The sequence below is a fragment of the Felis catus genome, chromosome B4 (assembly GCF_018350175.1).
Source record: "Felis catus isolate Fca126 chromosome B4, F.catus_Fca126_mat1.0, whole genome shotgun sequence".
NCBI lineage: Eukaryota > Metazoa > Chordata > Mammalia > Carnivora > Felidae > Felis > Felis catus.
Genome location: NC_058374.1, coordinates 25,445,912 through 25,469,040, shown reverse-complemented (window position 1 = coordinate 25,469,040; position 23,129 = coordinate 25,445,912). Strand labels below are relative to the sequence as shown.

At 35.1% G+C, this 23,129-nt stretch overlaps 1 protein-coding gene and 1 pseudogene across 15 annotated transcripts in view; both read right to left on the bottom strand.

Moving 5' to 3' along the window:
* LOC101087752 (ankyrin repeat domain-containing protein 26) overlaps window positions 1-23,129 on the bottom strand; it is a 107,297-nt gene that overhangs the window by 26,206 nt on the left and 57,962 nt on the right. For 14 of the 15 annotated variants that reach the window (XM_045061039.1, XM_045061046.1, XM_045061042.1 and 11 more), the window contains 5 exons: window positions 17,649-17,815; window positions 8,251-8,421; window positions 5,789-5,822; window positions 5,078-5,213; window positions 1,674-1,887 (listed from right to left, as the gene is read on the bottom strand). In XM_045061039.1, the coding sequence (XP_044916974.1) occupies window positions 1,674-1,887; window positions 5,078-5,213; window positions 5,789-5,822; window positions 8,251-8,421; window positions 17,649-17,815 (722 nt within the window). The remainder of the gene's footprint in view (window positions 1-1,673; window positions 1,888-5,077; window positions 5,214-5,788; window positions 5,823-8,250; window positions 8,422-17,648; window positions 17,816-23,129) is intronic. The other variant, XM_045061041.1, reaches the window with a different exon arrangement.
* On the bottom strand, window positions 21,369-22,698 carry LOC123386475 (annotated as a pseudogene).

Genomic DNA, 23,129 nt, shown 5'->3' with positions numbered 1-23,129 from the left:
CTCAAATTTTTTTCCTTTCTGGGGCTGTTTTTAATTTCTCACTTGAATCTCTTCCAAAAGATATATACAACTGAAAAGAAGCAATGAGAAAGCATTATGCAACTTAGTTTTAGTCAGTAATAACTCTGGTAGATGTTGTAAGAAAGGAAGTGTGAAATTATTCAGAAAAGTTAAGAGTTGAAAATTACCCCTTTTCCTACAGGTGTAATTATTCCTCCATAGGACAGATAATTCAGTTACTCATTAAAAAGAGAAGTTACTGTTTATAAACAATTTTATCAATTCACTAGAAATAAATTTCCACTTGACAAAACATTACAGGTACCTCCAAAAATGATGTGCAGTGTAAGAGAGCATCTGCGGATGTTGTTTACACAACATACACGTGCAGATTACTGTCATCCAAGACTAGGCTAGCAAGTCTAATATCTGTTGCCCTATACTTTTTGTTTCTTCTTCCACCACACTTGCAACTTACCTTGTTGATTATCTACTTTATGAATCACTTAAGAATCCCTTCTAGAACAACACAGGATACATATTAAGTAAACAATAAAGAGTAATATGTGATTTCAGCATACACGTTTGAATTAATTTTATCTACCTATGACAGAGATGTTAAAAAACTTATCAGTCATCACTTTCCGTATTACTTTTTTTTGTTTATTCATTTTTGAGAGAGAAGGGGAGAGCACATGCAAACAAAGGAGGGGCAGAGAGAGAGAGGGAGACAGAAAATCTGAAGCGGGCTCTGCACTGACAACAGAGAGCTCGAAGTGGGGCTCGAACTCATGAACCCTGAGATCATGACCTGAGCCAAAGTCAGACACCTGACTGAGCCACCCAGACACCCCCATTTTACTTTGTTTAAATTTTTTACTGAGAGAGACATGACACAAGTGAGCGAGGGCAGAGAGAGAGAAAGAGACAGAATCCCATGAGGGGCAGAGAGAGAGGGAGAGACAGAGAAGAGGGGTTCACCCGAAACGGGGCTCGTGCTCACCCAAAGCAGGGCTTGAGCCCACCCAAAGCGGGGCTCAAACTCATGAGATCATCACCTGAGCTGAAGTCAGATGCTTAACCAACTGAGCCACCCAGGCACCCCCACTTTACTTTTTTAACCCTGAATGTTGAGAATAAAACAATCAATTTTTGGGAATTTTTCTGTCTTGAGAAAAATGACCATTTTATACTCTGTTGCTGGGTATAGAGATTAATATAAACTTTCCCGAGAACAATTGAACAATGTGGATCAAAGACCTTTTTAAAAATTTTTATACTTTAATCAAATAATATTATATTGAAGAATTTATTCCAAGTAACCAGAAATGTAGAAACAGATTTATATAAAAGACATTCCTTACAGCATTCATTAAAATACAGAAAAATGAAAAACAAGCAAAATTCAATCTGTTAAATAATGACATTTGTATATGGTGGACTTTTAAATGGCCATTAAACTTATGATTTGGAAAATACATTAAATTATTACAAGTATTCACTGTTAAGAACTTGCTGTATTATTTCCAAGAACCTCACACTTCACAACACTAAAGAAGTTTTCATTCCTGTAAAATCCCACATGGTAAGTTAGCAGTTACAAAACCGTCCCTATACATCTGTAGTATAAAAGTAAACAGTTCAAATGTTTCTTTAAAACCAAGATGCTATACCTCAAACTGCAGAATTCATGTTCCCATTCCACTTTTTGATGCTCTAACCGTGATTTCATGTCTTTTGCTTCTCGTAGCTCGTTTTGTAGTGCACTAACTGTTTTTTCCATTTTTTTAATTTTTCCTGTAAGTAGTTTACAGTGACTTTTGTTAAGTTTCATTAATCTTTCATAGGAAAAAACTATATCTTGGATTTTCAAGAAGCCAACAGTATCTACATCAGAGAAGAAACAAATAAAATATATGAGTACTTTTTGCATATACAGGACTGTGCATTTTCAATTTACTCATTCACACATTAAATAAATATATACCTTCAATGTAAGATGTTATACTCAGCTCTACAGATACAATAGAGAAGACCCCTGGTTCTCAATTAGCTTAAAGTCTAGTGAAGGAGAAAGACAACTCAAATGATAATTCTAAATTCAGATAGTTCCTATTAGAAAACAGAGTTCTGTGATCATAACTTGATCTAGATTGGGCCCAAGGAAGATAGATTTCCCTGAGGAAGAGATAACTATACTGAGGAATGAAGGATAAGCAGGAGGCAATTAAGCAAATGAGGAAGACAAGCACTCTCAACAGTCTAGAGTACGTGCCAAAGTTCCACTGTAATCTGCTTCTGGCCAAGATGGAGTAACACGTACTGATTGATCCTCCTACCTGAAGCAAGCAAAAACAAAACAGATAAAATACAATTTTAACATAATTTTCAAGACACAGAACTTCAGACAATGAAGGACAATGATCCCTGAAAACAAAACACGTTAGCCTAACACATGCCCAAGCTCACTGCCTTGAGAGAATGTTCAGGCTACGACACAGGAGAAAAGCATTATTTAAATAGCCTCCACCAGACTCCTTGAGTTGAGATGATGAAACTGAGAGTCTGGCAAATTTAAGGCAGACAGAGATGACAGGTCAGCATATAGGAGAGGAGAAAGCAGAACAGAGAAAAAACCCTGGAGATCGGCAAAGGGCCCCCTTTGGGTATTCAGCAGAGTAACAACCAATGCATACATGGAAGGAAGTCATCAAGGGAAAAAAATCTGAAAAGAGTAGAGGAAACACTCCCTGGTGCTCTCACAGAACAAGGGACAGTATCTATTCACATTAGCTAGGATAGAAAAACTCATAATTTGCCTTAGGCTGATCACCATTCTGGATTCATCTAATAATTGGCAAGAGCAAGAGACTAAAGGATAAAACTGTTCGTAAGTAACAACTATATCTCCAAACAAAGCATGAAAAGATAAGTAGAGGCATAGAAGCTATTGTTTTAAAAACTGAATGGCACTCACAGAGATGTAAACTATGTTAGACATGAAAAATACAATGGATAGGAATAAACACATATTAGACATCACAAGATGTCTAATCACAAGAAAAAATGGCCAAAATCTTTCTAAACTGAATGAAAACTATAATCCCACAGATCCAGGAAGGATCTGTCTGGGAAAGAAGAAATTTAAGTAAACTATTGTAATTTTCTTAAACTATATATGATGTGGTATAACATTAATGGAAGCTAGACTGTGATGTTTAACCCACAGACTATAAAACCTAAACCAACCACTACAATAGCAAAACTACAAAGTTCTAGCTAGTATCCAAAATCTGTAAAAAACTCACCAAACTTCACACCCAAAAAACAAATAATCTGGGGAAGAAATGGGTAGAAGACATGAAGAGACACTTTTCCAAAGAAGACATCCAGATGGCCAACAGACACATGAAAAGCTGCTCAATGTCACTCCTCATCAGGGAAATACAAATCAAAACCACACTAAGATATCACCTCACGCCAGTCAGAGTGGCTAAAATGAACAAATCAGGAGGCTATAGATGCTGGGGAGGATGTGGAGAAACAGGAACCCTCTTGCACTGTTGGTGCAAATGCAAAATGGTGCCGCCACTCTGGAAAACAGTGTGGAGGTTCCTCAAAAAATTAAAAATAGATCTACCCTATGACCCAGCAATAGCACTGCTAGGAATTTACCCAAGGGATATAGGAGTGCTGATGTGTAGGGGCACCTGTACCCCAATGTTTATAACAGCACTTTCAACAATCGGCAAATTATGGAAAGAGCCTAAATGTCCATCAACTGACGAATGGATAAAGAAATTGTGGTTTTTATACATAATGGAATACTACGTGGAAATGAGAAAGAATGAAATATGGCCTTTTGTAGCAATGTGGATGAACTGGAGAAGTGTTATGCTAAGTGAAATAAGTCATACAGAGAAAGACAGATACCATATGTTTTCACACTTCTGTGGATCCTGAGAAACTTAACAGAAGACCATGGGGGAGGGGAAGGAAAAAAAACGTTAGAGAGCCAAACCATAAAAGAGACTCTTAAAAACTGAGAATAAACTGAGGGATGATGGGGAGTTGGGGGGGGGGGGGTGGTGATGGGCATTGAGGAGGGCACCTGTTGGAATGAGCACTGGGTGTTGTATGGAAACCAATTTGACAATAAATTTCATATTAAAAAAAAAACAAGGAAGATATACAGATGTCAAACAAGCACATGAAAATATGCCCAACACCGATCAGTTATTAGGGAGATATATATTAAAACCATAATGATATATATACTAAATATACATCCAAATGTCTAGGATTTAAAAAGCTGACAATACTAAGTGTTCATGAATATGTATGTAGGAATTGGTGCTCTCACAGACTGCTGGTGGGAATGGAAAACGGTGCAACTCCTTTAGAAAACGATTTGGCAGCTTCATAATAAGGGAATATAGAGGGACATGAGATTTTTAAGGGTGATGAATATGTTAACTGTCTGGATTATGGTTATCGTTTCATACGTGTAAACATATGTCAAAACTATCAAATGACACACTTCATATATATGCAGTTTACCTAACTAAAGCTGTTGGAAACAAAAAGCTCTTTCACAGGAAGAAATGTCTAAAATAGTGGATAAGACACAGATGGAAAGAAGGATGTAAAACAATGCAAGATGAAGCCAGAGGACTGTGGCCTTCAACTTAATAGCAATGAGAAGTAATAGCTAAGCTTTAAGCAAGGAGGTAACATGATGAAATACACATTTTTAAAAATACATAATAATTATGGTTGCAGTGCAGACCAAGGTCCTGGGAGGCTGAATGGCAGGGAAAACAGTCCTGAGGTTATTTCAGTCATCTAGGAGCAAAATAATGACCTGACCTGGGTGAAGGCACAGAAGAGAAGCAGAGTTAACAAACATTAGATGTGCCATTCCCACTAAGAAAGGTACAGTAGAAATGATGACTCTTTGGCTGACAGGATACAATAGTTCTCCTTTAATATAAAACTTATTTCTGAGATGAGCAGCTCTACACTATAGCAGGTGTGCACATATTACTACAGCAATATACATAAAAAGGCTTCCTACCTTTACAATCCGTGCCAAGTTTTTCAATTAGCAACATGAAATTCTTAGAGTAAGGCAACTCACAATCCTCTGAAGCTGTTTCAGATGACTGAATTAAGTCGACAAGGTCATCCATAGACGTAACTTGCTTTTTGACCTATAAATAATTAATATTATTTCAAAATGTCCCCCAAATATTTATAAAATATACTAGGTATAGAGAAGTGATAAATACCCATCTTTTTATAAAAGCAAAAACAGGGGCACCTCGGTGGCTCAGTCGGTTGAGCATCCGACTCCATTTTGGTTCAGGTCATGACCTCAGGGTTCCTGAGTTTGAGTCCCATGTTGACCTCCACAATGACAGCATGGAGCCTGCTTGGGATTCTCTCTCCCCCTCTCCCTCTGCCCCTCCCCTACTTGTGCATGCTCTCTCTCAAAATAAATTTTAAAAATAAGTAAATAAACATTTAAAAGCAAAACCACAGAGACATTTTAAAAGAACGGATTTTTATGAAAAAGACACCGTTATCAATAGCTAGTATTTCTAAATAAATTTTTCATAGAAAATGTCTCTACAGCAAAGAAAGATTTTCTATTTTTTCACTACATCTTTCATAAAGTATTTTTTTAACCACTGAATAATATTTCTAATAAATATTTATCAAAATAATATAATAAAATAAAAATAAAATAAGTAACAAATAAAATTATATTGTATATTTTTCTTACCTTGTTCTTTTTCTTAGAAATTTTCTTTGCAGGTCTGAAAAAACCCAACAATTCTTTTCAGGCAAATATTAAATACTTAAAATACAAAGGATATTTAAACCTATTGTTTTGGATATAAAATCTCTGCATTTGAAACTAATTTTCCACAAAGGGGAAAAACAACAGAGCAACATTAAACAACATAGAAAATATACTACTGCTAATATTAACAAAGGATTAGGTGTATCCAGTTGTAGTATATGTGCTGCTGAAGCGAGCACAACAAAGTACTAAATTTAGATAAAAACTAACAAAACCAAAGGAAAATCCTAATGCTACTTGCATTATTTGATAGGAATGATACCATTGTTTTTGTTGTTGTCATTTTTACTAAAAATAAGCTTTTACTGGCACTAAAACCTACTTGGAAAGTGCAAGTTAAGTCCTTATATGAAAGAACCCCTTTTTAACAATCATGATATTAACGTGTTGAAGACTCACTATGCAACTACTATCTAGGTATTATTATGAGCACTTTACATGTCTTAAAGGTATTTTAAGCCTCACAACAATCCTATGAAGTAGGTTATTATATTAGTATTTTACACAGGAAGAAAATGAGGCACAGAAAGTCGAAGTGACTTGCCCAAGAAGCCCTAATAGCTGGCCAAGAACAGACCCTGAAGTCAAACCCAGGAATGTGCCTTCAAAGCATGTGTTTTAGAATATGTGGTTAAAGCAATACTTAAGTGTTTCTAACTAATATAATAGCAAATGAATCTACATTATTATTCTATTTCTACCTATAGCTATACATAACAATTTCTGACTCTTACACATTCTTTTAAGAGACTTTATACCTAGGCAATATTGGAAACCTACTTTCAATAAACTAAAGATTTGCTTCTTCTAGAGAAGTTCATCAACAGGCATTCATTCATTCATTCAACTGTTTATTCCCACGTTCAACACATACTTATTGAACATATAATCTGTGTCAATGACACTGCTGGTACAGGAAGCATGGTTTTTGTAATTTAGAGCTTTCTAGTCCAAAAGGAATAATCTGTTATGGATTACTAGTTTATTTTCCAATTGTAAATAAGCAAAATCTTCCCCTTTCCCCAGAATGTAAATAAATATTAACTTGATATAACCAGATACTTTAAAGTCCCTAACAAAATCATAACTATTTGTGATACTATCAAAGGCACTGAATATCTAAAATCATCCAGGAAGGATTAGTTCTATTCAGAATGGCCTCGGTGTTTGTGTATTTTTTATTATATATATGTACATAATAAAATATTATATGTATTATTATATATACATTATAATATTTATTATATATATATTTACTTGCATAATATAAAATATATGATATAATATATAATATAAATATAATATAAATATATATTCTATATTTTATATAAATATATTTTACATATTTATATAAATACAAAATAAATATAATAAATATGGTAAATAATATAATATATAGTATAATAAATGTATAATATCATACATTATATATAATTAGCATACATAATATATATACACTATATAACAATACATAATACATAGAAATAATATATACTGTAATATATATTAAAGTTATATACATAACATAATATAATATATATAATTATATATATATAATACATACACATACATATATATTTTTAAATCTGTACATTCAATTATATGAGAATACCCCATCATGGAATCAATTCTGAATAAACCAACTTTTCCACAAAATTACATGAATAGTAGTACTAAGGACAATTACTATAATCTTTAAAAGATAATGTAATACAATCAACAAACTTCCTAATGTTTGGAAACACAAACAATTTTAAATTAACTAACCATGTCTATCTCTATTGATCATTTCCAACAGAATACATACTCTAAAAGTTCCCATCTTAAAAAGAGAAAGAAAATGCCTTTGCGGGGCGCCTGTGTGGCTCAGTCGGTTAAGCGTCCGACTTCAGCTCAGGTCACGATCTCACAGTCCGTGAGTTCGAGCCCCGCGTCAGGCTCTGGGCTGATGATGGCCCAGAGCCTGTAGCCTGCTTCCGATTCTGTGTCTCCCTCTCTCTCTGACCCTCCCCCGTTCATGCTCTGCCTCTCTCTGTCTCAAAAATAAAAAAACGTTAAAAAAAAAAAAAAGAAAAAAAAAAAGAAAATGCCTTTGCAATTCACATTCTTTTTCAGTTATCATCCATTTCTCTATTACCTTTCCCAATTAAAATGCTCTAAGGAGTTGTTTACACTTACCTTCCATACTTCCATGGTGACTACTGAAACTGCTCCTTGACAAAGTCACTTAACCTCACCATAACTTTTCAAGCAGTGTATTTAATATGTTGAGTATTTCTTGCTTTAGCTTGGACCAACCTACACTACAGCATTTTATTTTCACAAAAGGTAACCACTGCTAAAATTCCTTCACAGGGAAATAAAGAACTGATAGACTTTACCTGCTTTCATGCTGATCCTTTTCACTTAAACTGCTGCCCTCATTCATTTGTAGTAGACCACCAGTTAGGGAATCGGCCTTCTTCAACACTGGTGTGATCACAGATTCTTCTGATGTCCCTTCTTCATCTTCACCTTTCTTTAACTTCTTCATATGTAAACCAGGTTCACTACTTTAAAAAAAATCCATTAAAAAGCCATATAAAAAGCCAACGTTTTCTAATAATTTTACTGATAAAGAATAAAAAGACAATTTTCATAAAGTTCTGAATTTTACCCATCTGACTTAATTTATTAATTCACAGAACAGTGATGAAGTACCAACCATATACAAGGAAATACTCATTTGTTGCTTCAAACACAGATAAATATATAATTATAATACAATGTGATTTGTAAGAATTGACATATGAAAAGCTGTGAGTGAGGACCAGAAAGGATTTATTGAAGAGGGAAAATAAACAGGAGAGGTCACCAGGAAAAGAAACAGGAAAAAACCATTTTCTTAAGCGATTAGAATGTGAGCACAAAGATTACATAGATTGCATCTAGGTGCCTTGAAAGGAAAAGTACAAACTTTTAGGAACTTGAGGAAAAAAAGCATAAAATACATGGAAGCAAGTAGTAAGAGATAAGTCAGGAAAGAAATTCTGAAGAACCTTGAAGGTTACACTAAAAAGTTAGAGTTCACTGCCTAAAGGCAGTGACTCTTAGACATGGGAGTAATAATTAGATTTGTGCTATATTTTTGGTTTTGCTTTTAAATCTGAAAATGCTTAATTTAAACAAAGTTTTAAAATAGTATGAGGTCCATATAACATGAAAGAAGAAATCAGGGAAATATCTTAGGGGAAAAACTACTTTTAAAATACCCATATGTCAGAGTGATATCAATATCATAGCTGAATGAGATGTACCTTGTTGCATCTGCCCACCTACAACAAACTGGCATCTATCTACCCACGGACAAAACTGCCTTTGCAGGAGCTGTGGGGACCTAGCACCATATTCCAAGGGACTGAGGAAAAGTCTTGGCTACCTGTGCATCAGGTAACAGGCATACATACTATAGTCTATCTGTGGACCTAGCAATAGCCCATAAACTGCCTCCAGTCCCTCCCTCTCAGCCACATCTGGGAGTCCCTCCCTAGAAAACACTAAGATAATCACCCGCGGATGAGAGAGCCTTTTTGGAAAATGAGGTATCCTGCAGAGAATTTCCAGCACACCACTGGAGCAAAAAAATCAGGTTTGGACATACTGAAGAGGTAGTCATTAAAGACTGGAGGAGGTGACTGCTACTTCAAATGCAAAGACAGCAATGCAAAATTGCAAAGAATATAAAATATCAAGGAAATATGATACCACCAAAGGATCACAATAATCTTCCAGTAATCAATCTGAAACACATGGAGATCTGTTATTTATTCAAAAGAGAATTCAAAATAGCAATTTTAAGGAAAATGAGTTACAAGAAAACACAAAAAGCCAATTCAGTAAAATCGGAAAAATACTATATGAATAAAATGAGATGTTTAACAAAGAGCAGGAAATAGTAAAAAATAACTAAACAAAAATCCTGGAGCTGAAGAGTATAATGAATGAGATGAAAAAAGCAAGAGTGATCACTGACAGGAAAATGGATCAAGCAAAAAAAAAAAAAAATCTGTGAATTTAAAGACAGGAACTTTCCAATAATGCAATCAGCAGAGAACAAAGTAAAAGAATGAAAAAGAGAGAGGAAAGACTATCTGATTACAAGTGAACCCTCATAAGGCTATTAGCAATTTCTCAACAGAAACCTTACAGGCCAGGAGAGAGTGGGATTGTATGTTCAAAGTGCTAAGAGAAAAAGACTACCAATCAAGAATACTTTACTCAGCAAAATTATCCTTCAGAAATCAAATAAATATATTTGATATATACCACATTAACAGAATAAAAAAATCATATGATCATCACAATAGGTAAGGAAAAAGCATTTGACAAAATTCAACATCTTTTCATGATAATAACTCTCAATAAAGTGGGTACTTTCTGAAAAATATAGTAAAAATTACAAGACTTTGATAAAAGAACAGCAGAGACACAAGCAAATGGAAATATATCCCATTGTTTAGGGATTAGAAAAATCAGCATTGTTAAATATCCACATTACCTGAAACCACCTACAGATTCAATGCAATCCTTGTCAAAATTCCAATGACCTTTTTCACAGAAATAAAAACATTCCTCACATTTGTAAGGAACAAAAAAGACCCCAAATAGCCAAAGCAATCCTAAGAAAGAACAACAAAGCTGGAAGCATCACACTTCCTGGTGTCAAACTATTACAAAGTTATGGTACTAAAAACCGTATGAACTTGCATAAAAACAAACACAAAGACGAACGAAACAGAATCAAGAACCCAGAAATAAACCCATGCATAAAGTCAACTAAAATTTGTTAAGAGACCCAAGAATACTCAGAAGAGAAAGGATAATCTCTTCAATAAATGATGCTGAGAAAACTATATTAACATCCAAAAGAATAAAACTGTACCTACCTTATACCACTCACAAAAATTAATACAAACCCAAATAAAGACTTCTATGTAAAACCTTCAATCATAAAACTCCCAGAAGAAAACAGGATAAAACCTCCTTGACATTGATCTTACATATGATTTAGGATATGACATCCAAAGTACAAGCAATAAAAGCAAAAACAGTGCAATAAACAATGTTTCTGCACAGCAAAAGAAACAAGCAACATGACGGAAAGGCAACCTATGGAAAGGATGAAAACATTCGCAAACTACAAATATGAAAAACATCAATATCTAAAATGTGTAAGGAATTCATACAATTCAATAGCAAAAAACAAATATAATTAAAAACCGGGCAAGGCACCTTAATAGACGTCTCTCCTCAGAACATATTCAAATGGCCAGCGGTACATAAGAAGGTGCTCGATATCACTATTCACCATGGAAATGCAAATCAAAACTGCAGTATATAGATATCACTTTGACCTATTAAAATGGCTATTGCCAAAAAGACAAGAGATATCACTGGCAATGATGTACAGGAAAGGAATTCCTTGTACTGCTGTAGGACTGTAAATTGGTACAGCCACTATGTAAAACAGTATGGTGGTTCCTCAAAAAACTAAAAATAACCTCCATATGATCCAATAATTCCATTTCTGGGTATATATCTTAAAGACATGAAATCATTACCTCGAAGAGATATGTACAGCCCTATGTTTATTGCAGCATTATTTGCAATAGTCAAACAACCTAAGCATCCATCAATGGATCAATGGATTAAAAAATATGGTATATATTTACAATGGAATATTTTCAGCCACAAACAAGAAGGAAATCCTACCATTTGTGACAACATGAGTGAAACCTGAGGGCATTATGCTCAGTGAAAATAAATCAGAAACAGGTAGATAAATACTGTATGATCTGACTTATATGTGAATCGTAAAAAAAAAAAAAAAAATTCACAGAAACAGAACAGACTGGTGGTTGCCAGGGTTAGGAGGCTGTGAGAAATGGGTAGATATTGGTCAAAGGGTGCAAACTGCCTGTTACAAGATTAATAAATTCTGGGGATTTAATGTGCAGGATGCTGATTACAGTTAACAATACTGTATTATAGGGGCGCCTGGGTGGCGCAGTCGGTTAAGCGTCCGACTTCAGCCAGGTCACGATCTCGCGGTCCGTGAGTTCGAGCCCCGCGTCAGGCTCTGGGCTGAGGGCTCAGAGCCTGGAGCCTGTTTCCGATTCTGTGTCTCCCTCTCTCTCTGCCCCTCCCCCGTTCATGCTCTGTCTCTCTGTCCAATAAATAAATAAATAAATAAATAAATAAATAAATGTTGAAAAAAAAAACCACAAAACAATACTGTATTATATATTTGAAAGTTGCTACAAGAGTAGATCATCACAAACAAGAAATGATAATTATGTGAGGTCATGGAAGTATTAACACTATTGTAGTAATCATTTTACAATATAAAAGTGTATCAAATTAATAGAGGTATACCTTATAGTTACACAGTTGTATGTTAATTATGTCAATAAATCTAGAAAAACTTCAAAAATTCTGAAGTACTCATATGTCATATATATCACTCAAAAATAGCAACAATCTGATTAGCTATGCTTTTGTTTGGGAAAAAAAAAAATGGTTTGTGGCGCCTGGATGGCTCAGTCTGTTAAGTGTATGACTTCGGCTCAGTTTGTGATCTAATGGTTTGTGGGTTCCAGTCCCACATCAGGCTCTGTACTGACAGCCCAGAGCCTGGAAGCTACTTCCGAATCTTTGTCTCCCTCGCTCTCTGCCCATCCCCCACTCTCACTTTGTCTCTCCAAAAATGAATAAACGTTAAAAAAAAAATTAAAAACAAATGATTTGGATACTCTTAGCCTCGTATCTAATCCTGATAGAAAAAACTAGGGGATTCGCCAAAAAGAAAATTATAATTACTTTTTCATGGACTAAATGCATGCAAGAGAATATTATTACCATGCAGCTACATACATTTCCAAAAACAATGAAATTTCCCACAGATTATTTAGGACTTAAACATGAGCCCTTAAGAGCACCAAAAACAAAAACAAAACTAGCAATTGTTTTCTCAAAAAACTGTTGTACAGATAACATTTCTAGTTGAAATAACATCCAAGAAAAGAAGAATCTTTCTGAAAGCAATTATCAAACAATTCCTCTTGACCCAAACTTCAAAAATGAATCTGTAATTATAGAATTTGAAATAGCTTTCATTTTGAACACAGTGAATAGAAGCAGCTTTTAAGTAGAAAACATCTGGTGAAAGCCACCTCAAACTTAGAAACACAAAAACAAAAAACAAAAACAAAAACAAAACCCTAACATGTAGCCATGGTAACAAGAAGCCACCAGAATCAGTTTTAAATGTGTTAATCAATGCCCACCAGCCTTACTCACCAACCAATCCATTTCAGCCCCTTCTTCTGAAAGACAGCCAATAAAGGACAAAATCACTCTAACACATATGCCTCAGCATGCCAACCAATCCACAACAGTCTCACCCAAATAACCATGGTACTTCAGATGATGACAAACCATTTAATTCTCTGAAAGTCCCCCAATCCTTAAACTCCACTCTTCCCCAAACGCTGTATAAGAATAGCAGACTGCTCTGTTAGAAAAGACTATACCTAACCAGCATAGCTCGCTCTTATTTGTAAGTGATAAATTCCAACTTCATCTTTTTATTTCAGGTATTGAGGGCTCATAATCCCTTGGCAAGAATTTTTAAAGTCCTATAATAATTTGGCACCATGTTTTAGTTTCCTTAATAAATATAAAGGAAGTTTGCTATTCCTTTGATACATTTTACCATAATTAAAACTAACATAAATATAACTAAAAGAAAAGTAGCAAGTAAACACAATATTGGGCCCCCCAAAATCCAAAAAATGTATATAACTGGCAGGTTTAATTGTCAGAATGAACCCACGCCAAACTTTGTAAAAGTGAGAACTAGTATTATGTTAAACACAATACACACAGGTTAAACTCCGTTCACTCAATAAACATTATTGAATAAGCACTATATATACTAGAACATTTTCTAGGTACTGAGGACATGGCAACGAACAGATAACAATCCTACTCATGAGTGAAGTAAACATACAATAACAATAAACTACATAGGCAAAATATACAGTATTAGAGAAATCAAATTTTGATGTGTTATAGGAAAAAGGTAGTTGAAATACTAGTCAGGATGGCCAAGAAAGGCCTTGCTGAGAAAGTGACATTTAAGCAAAAAACTGAAAGAAAAAACAAACAAAAAGGGAAAAAGCAAGCCATGAGGTATCTGAGGGAAAGCATTCCAGATAGAGTCAACAGCAAGTACAGAAGTATGTCCGAAGTACTTAAAGAGTAGTGAGAAATTCAGTATGGCTAGACAGAATGAAAGGGGTAGAAAATAGTTCAAATCAGACAGAAGGAGACACCTGAGAAGAAAAGATCCTATACAGGACTTGTCAGTATTAGGAAGAGTTTTGGCATGTACTCTGAGTGAAATGGGAGGCAATTAGGTTTTGAGCAGAGGAAGGACACAATCTGACTTACATTTTAATAGATCCAATGTGTTCAGAATTAAAGGAAACAGAGTAAAAACAAAAGAAGAAACAAACAAGAAGACCAATTAGTTACCTATTACACCAATATAAACAACAGATGACAGTCTCTTGGTCATGGAAGATATGTTTGGATTCTGGATATATTTGAAGGAAGACCCGACAAGATTTGCTGACAGATTAGATGTGATGTGTATGAAAAAGAGAAAGAAAAAGACAAAGAAAAAGAAAAAGAAAAAGAAAAAAAAAAAGACAGGACTCAAAGATGATACCAAGTTTTCTAGCAGAGCAACTCATGGAACTGTTATTAACTCAATTAGGAAAGACATGAAAGGCAAATATTAAGAAAGAATATCAGGAGTTCAATTTGGGACATGTTAAGTTTGCAACAGCTATCCAGAAAGAGATATCAAGTAGGGAGTTTGATATGTGGGTCTGGAATTATGGAGAGAGATCCGGGCTGAAGATATAAACTTGAGGATCATTAGAATATACAAGATAGTAAAAGTCAAGAGAAGGAAAATCAAAGGCAAATTCCTGGAAGACATCAATGGGTTAAAAGGTGGAGGACGAGGAGAAACAAGCAAATCAGGCTGAGGAGTACAGACTAGAAAGGCAGCGGGAAAATCAGGTGAGTGAGTGATATCCTAAAAGCAACATGGAGACAGAATTTTGGAGGAGAGAGTTTTCCATTGGGTCAAATATTGCTGAAAGGTTAAATAAAATGAGATGTATGAAATTATGTTCAGACTCATTAAAGTGAAAATCAGTGGTAACCTTGAAAAAACAATTCTGGAGTAGTGAAGATTGGAAAGGGAAAATTGCTACAATGAATTCAAGAGTGGATGGGAGGGAAATCAGGATCAAAGAGTGAAGAAGGCTCTTTAAGGATTTATAGCTAAGTGGAATGATCATCACTGATCTAATTTTCTATTATTGCTGTAGTTTTCAATTGTTACATAAGGATGATGTAGTATTTTTGTAATATTTTGAAGTCTTAAAAATTGCATATATGTAACACTAGTTTTTTTTTTTTTAATGCCAGACCAAGGTATTAAATAACTCACGAAATTATACAATGAGAAGACTCCTTAAAATTTTCTAGATATATAATATTATATAAGCTGATTACCATTTTTCTCATGCTTAGAAAGACCACAGAAAAACTAAATTTCAAGGGCAGTATTTCATGCTTGATAAAAATTATTGACCTCTAAGGGCAACCTGGGTGGCCCAGTCCATGAAGTATCCAACTCTTGATGTCGGCTCAGGTCATGATCTCTAGGGTCATGAGATGGAGCACTGCATCGAGCTCTGCACTGACAGCATGGAGCCTCCTTGGGATTCTCTCTCTCTCTCCCTCTCTCTCTGCCCCTCCCCCACTCATGTGCGCATGCTCTCTCTCTCTCAAAATAAATATTTTTAAAAAGTCACCTAACTCTAGGATATTTTATACTATCCAAAGTAATTAGCATATTAAAATTTTATACACAGAACTAAAAGGGGGTGAGAATGCAGAAAATATTCCTACTTTGTAAACTGAATTGTCATAAATTGCATAACATGAAGGCACTGTTGAAAAATTTGGTGTGGTGCATGTTGAAATATGTTCTCTTTAAAAAGGAAGGATAATGGCATCCAAGCAAGGTACCTTTATAAAAACGATTCATTGCATGATCAGCATTTTTGTTTATAGCACAGGGGTCATCAAATGTTTGTCGAATATGAGACAAGTTGCCATGTGAAACCTCTCGGCAATATTCAGATTAAGTTGAGGGTCCAACATTTGACCACTCATGCACTGGGAAACAAAACCAAAAATCTAATAACTAGCAATTTTGTTGGTAATGAAGTAGACTGCCAGTGTAGCAGGGAACTTCCCTTTGCAATTCAGTAGATATTAAAAGTATTCTAACAAAATGTGCATAAGACATGACATCAAACCAAATGCTTTAAATATACTTTGTTAAACCATCAGTACACTGTAAACCAAATTTCATTTTTTAAAATGGTCACATACTCCATTATTTTATAGAAGTGAAAATTTACTTCCTTATTAATGGATATTTAGCCTGTCTCTGGGGCTCCTAGGTGGTTCAGTACAGTGAGCATCCAACTATTGATATTGGCTCAGGTCATGATCTTGTGGTCGTGAGATCGAGCCCTGTGTTGGCCTCTGCACTGTTACCATGGTGTCTGCTTATGATTCTCGCTCTCCCTTTGTCTCTGCCCCTCCCCAATGCACACATTCTCTGTCTCTCTCTCAAAATAAGTAAATAAACATTTAGGCTATCTTCAATTTTTTGATATGGGAATGCTATAATAAATATCCTTAACATATACAAGTAACATATTTATGTAAGTAACCTTAAAATATCTATCCTATTTTGTATACATAATAAATGTCCTTACAGTGTGTGTGTGTGTTTATAGAAGTCTTGTTTTCCTGGAGGATCCAGTCCTGGCAATGAAGCCACAGGAATAACAGGATGACCTATCTGAAAATTTTTTTCATGTTTTATCATTTATTTTTGACAGTGACAGAGACAGAGCACAAGCAGGGGAGTGGCAGAGAGAGAGGGAGAGACACATAATCTGAAGCAAGCTCCAGGCTCTGAGCTGTCAGCACAGAGCTTGACGCAAGGCTCAAACTCATGAAGTGCGAGATCACAACCTGAGCCGAAGTTGGACCCTTAACCAACTAAGCTGCCCAGGTGCAACGACATATCTGAAATTTTGAAACACACTGCTAAATGACCCTTCAGAAAGGATTTACCAACTTCATCTAGCCACAGTGAATAAGAATGTCATTTTCCTCACATTTCCTAACTTTGATTATTTTTTATTTTTTATTTTATTTTTTTTGATGTTTTTTATTTATTTTTGAGACAGAGAGAGACAGAGCATGAGCAGGGGAGGGGCAGAGAGAGAGGGAGACACAGAATCCACAGCAGGCTCCAGGCTCTGAGCTGTCAGCACAGAGCCCGACGCAGGGCTCGAACTCACAGACTGTGAGATCATGACCTGACCTGAAGTCGGACACTTAACCGACTGAGCCACCCAGGCGCCCCACTTTGATTATTTTTTAATAAAATATTTATCACTATGACTGCAAAAAATGGTATCTCATTATTTACATTTTTCTGATTACCACATAGGATGAAATATCTCCACGAAAAATACAAAACTTGTTCATCATGAACATCAGCTCAAACTATAAAAGTTTGTTGCACAGGAAAATAACAATTACCTACTATTTAAATATTGCTATGGCTTACCTATCAGAATCTTTATTTTCTGTAACAGGAAATTGATGGTTATCAGTTTTTCCATTCTTTCTTTGTTGAATTAATCCAGCAGCTGCAGCATCATGTATGTTTTCTGATACTTCCATGTCACTACTTCTGTGCTTCTTTTTTTCTTCAACCTTTAATGGAACTTGATACTAAAGGTAATTGTTACTTTAGTCAATAAAAAGAAGTTTTTTCATTAATTTTATCAGTTGACAGTTTGTCATAATTTTAATTGATAAACATTTTGTGTTTAGTTTATCATTACATGTAATTATAATTTTTATAAAGTCGGCTTCATTTCTGTTTGAATAAAAAAAGCAGAATTTTCCAAAATTTCTAAAAGGGCTTTCTTAATTTTGTACTCTTATTCATATCCACACTTTGCTACCGAAAATTCCCCACCCCACCCCCACCCCATCTGACCAAGAAATACAAAGAAATAAAAAGACAAAGACAAAATTTGTCCTTTCCTATCCTTACCACCTGGGTTTTACACAACAGCCAGATTTAAAACATGTGACATTGAGGTGCTCCAGTAACAAAAACAGGAAGCTTTCTTCTTTCTGCACGAAGCTATTCTTTCCCTGACTGCCTTTTATAATTCTTTTTAATTTGGATCCCAAGGTTCTCAAAAAAAGTAATAGTGTTCCCTAAAATTTACAAAGGAAGGTTTGCCACAACACAAAAGGAACAGAGTGAAAAGGATGTTAGGCTGGAATTCTGGGAAATTAGTAATGCTCCCCGAATTTCACATTCAACAACCATAAAATTTTATAGGGAGAGGGTATAAAAGTAATTATCAACTTTAAACCCATTTTCTACTGATAATTCGAGTAAAACTAAAAAAGGTTAAATTTGTCCAAAGTTCCTGAAGTGGCATTACCTAGCATTTTATGGCACCAAAAGAGATGATACAATTCTTTAATGCTGAATCAGATAAATGACCACAAATTCATTAAATTAATAGGATACCTTAAAAGTATGACTTTGGCACAGTAAATTAATACCTTCATAGGGGACGAGGACATTAGCTACTTTTTCTTTTAAAGAAGGATATCTCTAGATTTTGTCTATTTCTAAACTCACACATCTCAAAACTCAGTTTTCTCCCTTGGAGTTAAATACCGAAGGATTGCTGAAGGCTTATGCTACCTACATGGTAAAAATCATACATGTCAAAATGTGTCATACTTTATTAAACATAAAGTCAAAGTTTGACTCAACAGAAACATCTGAGAATGATGATTTAAAAAGTGTGAAAAAAAGTGATAATACAAATATTTGTTATTAAAACTATCTCAAAATGGTCATGTTGAAATCTAAGTTCCAAGGTTGTGAGTAAAGCAGAGAAGACTGCATGTATTTGTGGGGAGTAAGCTTAGGAACTCCCTGAGCCTGCACTGATGGGTTAACAAGACATAAAGAATTACAAAGCCATAGGATGCTCACACCCAAGTTTGGGTAAACAAGATTAGGCAAGCAAGATGAGAGAAGTGGGGCAAAGGCCCCCATACAAAGGTGTATGAGGTAAGCAAGATTAGGTATTCAGGGCAAAAATGCCCCCCAATTTAGTATTATAGCAGAAAGCTGCTTTCACAGGAAGGAAGGACCAAATTAGGTAAACAGGTAAAGAGGGCTATAGGCTACAGGCTGCAGGGTAAAGATGCCCAGAGGGGAGCTAATTAGCAAAAGAAAGGTGCCTTGTGGATCCTGAAGTAGCATCTGTCTTATCCCCTAGACTAGCTAAGATAAACAGATAAGGTGCTCAGGTGGGCTGTTAACAACCATCTGCCAGGCACCAGGATTTTGTTTTATATTGACCCAAACCCCTAACACCTTATATCTTCAAACCCCCTTTCCCTCATGCCCATGAGTTCATGTTCACAGATTTACTGTCTCTTTGTGCACGTCAATCACCATGTTTGGAAGCCTTCTGATCCTAATAACAACAGAGCAAGGACCCTTAATTGGGGCTCTTGTGTTCTCCGGACATTAGCCATCTCTCCCGTTTTAATCCTGCATCCCGCTGTCTTGCTAGACAAGAAAGAACCCTAGACCCAGGGTCTACTGACACATACTGAAGCAATTCTTGCTGGGAACATTTGTTTATATTCCTTCTCTTAGTTATTACTTCCTTCCCCTTTTATTGTTTATGGAAATGCAATTTATATTTAAGCCAATAGATTTTAAAAAAACCTGGAGATTATGTTTTTTAAGCAGTGTCTTTATGATTATTCTGGTTCATGAGGTCACATGGTACTTATATAGCTAATTAGTTTCCCAGTTCATATGCTACTTGGAAGACTGACACAGAAACTTTAAGGAAAACAAATCATAATGTTTTCCTGAACTCCTATTTGTTAGATAGCAGAAATAATCTATTTCCAGACACAATTACTTATTTAGACAATTCCATTTTATACAAACTCCTTTTCTCTTAAGTGGAAAATCAGAATGGATCGATAATTGCTAAAAAGAAAAAACAAGAGTAACAGCAAGGGGGACCTCTATCTCTTTTGGAAGTTGAACTTTCTCTTTTTCCAAAGCCAGGAACTCTGTGACATGCCTATCTCATTCTTAAACCTTTGCATATCTTGATGTAATTCTTCACTTAAATATACTTTAGATGCTGGAAAACTAGATGGTGAAGAAGAACTCACAATTTCTAATTCAGACTTAACACTTTTATAGTTATGAGTACTGTCATTATCTGCATATAATGGCTTCTGGAAAAAGTCTTGTATTGGTTTTGTTTTCTTGTGTTTGTGACAGCAGAAATATCATGCCTTTTTGTCTGAATCACATGTTTCATCACATCGGAGCAGGCAAGCCACAAACGAAAAAGGCTCTCTGAATCACTAGACTGAGGTATATGTCCAATGTCTAATTTACAGTCAGTGGTATTTTGGTCTGTATTTTTTGCCATTTGCAAGTCAAACTCTTGGCCTTCTTTCACTTTAAATGTAACTAGTGGGTTCCTTGCTTTTTTATTTTCTATATCATTATAAAAATTCGCATTGTTGTTAAAAAGATGCTCAATGTCTGGTTTGTTCTCATCTTCATAGTCTGATTTACTTTCTTTTAATATGAAATTTATTGTCAAATTGGTTTTCATACCACGCCCAGTGCTCATCCCAACAGGTGCCCTCCTCAATGCCCATCACCCACCCTCCCCTCCCTCCCACCCCCCATCAACCCTCAGTGTATTCTCAGTTTGTAAGAGTCTCTTATGGTTTGGCTCTCTCCCTAAGATTTTTTTTTTTCCCTTCCCCTCCCCCATGGGTTTCTGTTAAGTTTCTCAGGATCCACAGAAGTGTGAAAACATATGGTATCTGTCTTTCTCTGTATGACTTATTTCACTTAGCATAACACTCTCCAGTTCATCCACGTTGCTACAAAAGGCCATATTTCATTCTTTCTCATTGCCAAGTAGTATTCCATTGTGTATATAAACCACAATTTCTTTATCCATTCGTCAGTTGATGGACATTTAGGCTCTTACCATAATTTGGCGATTGTTGAAAGTGCTGCTATAAACACTGGGGTACACGTGCCCCTACGCATCAGCACTCCTATATCCCTTGGGTAAATTCCTAGCAGTGCTATTGCTGGGTCATGGGGTAGATCTATTTTTAATTTTTTGAGGAACCTCCACACTGTTTTCCAGAGTGGCTGCACCAGTTTGCATTCCCACCAACAGTGCAAGAGGGTTCCTGTTTCTCCACATCCTCCCCAGCATCTATAGTCTCCTGATTTGTTCATTTTAGCCACTCTGACTGGCATGAGGTGATATCTCAGTGTGGTTTTGATTTGTATTTCCCTGATGATTTACTTTCATTTAAAGAAAGCGTAGAAGATGACTGGCAAGCATATTCTGGGGACCCAGAGTATGAATGAGAGAGAATGACATTTTCAAGACTAGGCTCTTTTTGTTCAGGAAATGCCTGAAATACTATTGAGACAGACACTCCAAATGCATCTTCTTCCTCACAATCAAGTAAATTCCTAGCAGTGCTATTGCTGGGTTATAGGGTAGATCTATTTTTATTTTTTTTTTGAGGAACATTATTTGTCCAATTAGAAGGTATTTCCTTTAACTTGGCTCCTTCTTTAGAGTGACCATGTGGTGGTTCTTTTCCAAGATAAGTAGGAATTCTGTACTGTTAACAAATTTCACCAAACTTCTGCTTTAACTCACTGGTAATGAGTTTTTAGCTATTTTTCCACTCTAATTTGCCTTGTTTGATCCACATTTCCTCCAAGTTTTGCATAGAAGCACGTCCTGAATATACAGATATATCATGCTCTCTATCACATTCCGTATTCATTTCTGGTTCTTGAGTCATTTTTTGCAGATGCAAAAACGGACAGTTAATTTCCTTGTTTTGATTTTCAGATGTCTTTTCTGCCGGGATACATGTTTGTAAAATAACCTTATCCTTAAGTAATCAAGTATGGACAAAGAAAAATTAGAAAATAATCAAAATTTAACTGTTAAATTTTTTAATCTATGTTTAGCTGTTCCCAAATCACTGGATTGTAACTTCCTGTAAGAAGTGAAAAATAACTTGCCTTAGCCTAAGACAGAAGAAAAACATGAACTCATAAACTTAATTTTGTCAGTTTTTTGAACTAAACAATTCATTACATGTTAAATCTACCAAAAAATAAATTACATGACTTTTAATGTTGCAAACTTTAAAAACATTTTACCTTACCATCCCTTAAATAATGAGCCCTAAAGTGCATTTGAGTATTTTTTTAAAGACTAATAACTAGAGAATAGGCAAACTTAAAATTATTAGCAGCCAAAATCAATATCAATGAGAAAGAAAATTCAAATTGTATACTATAATGGTGGCGTACATCAATACAGATTATCTACTTGTACCCAGCTCTGATATATTGTAATGTCCACTGAGAGTGGATAAGAAAACTGTTAATAATACTTACTGAGCTCCTATGCTGAAATGAAATAATTTAAAAACCTATTGTGTATAACCCATCCTATAGGGTGTGATTCTACAATAGGCAGTTGTGTTCATTTTATGACCCCATTCTCCGAAGTCAACTACAAAGAGACCAAAGTTGGAATATACATCTTTAATCTTGGCATTAGTGACTGGCAATATGAAACTGCACATTTTGAACCACTGAAAATAATTACTCCTTCTACATGAATCTAAGTCAGTGGTCATCATTGTTACATTGCTCATAATTTCAACTGCTTAAACATATGATTCAATATTTGATGTTACCTTCTTTATCATGTAAGGAAGTTACAATAATGGAAGAAGCAAACAAAATTCAGGAATTTTTTTTTTGCCTCAATTCCAAGGATAAAGTTTAGCTATAAGTTACTATAAATTCTAACAATATTTTAAGTTTTGTAACTTATAAAATTTTATAAAAACTAAATACTAAGTTATAATCTATCAACTTCAAATGCTCATTCAAAAGATAATT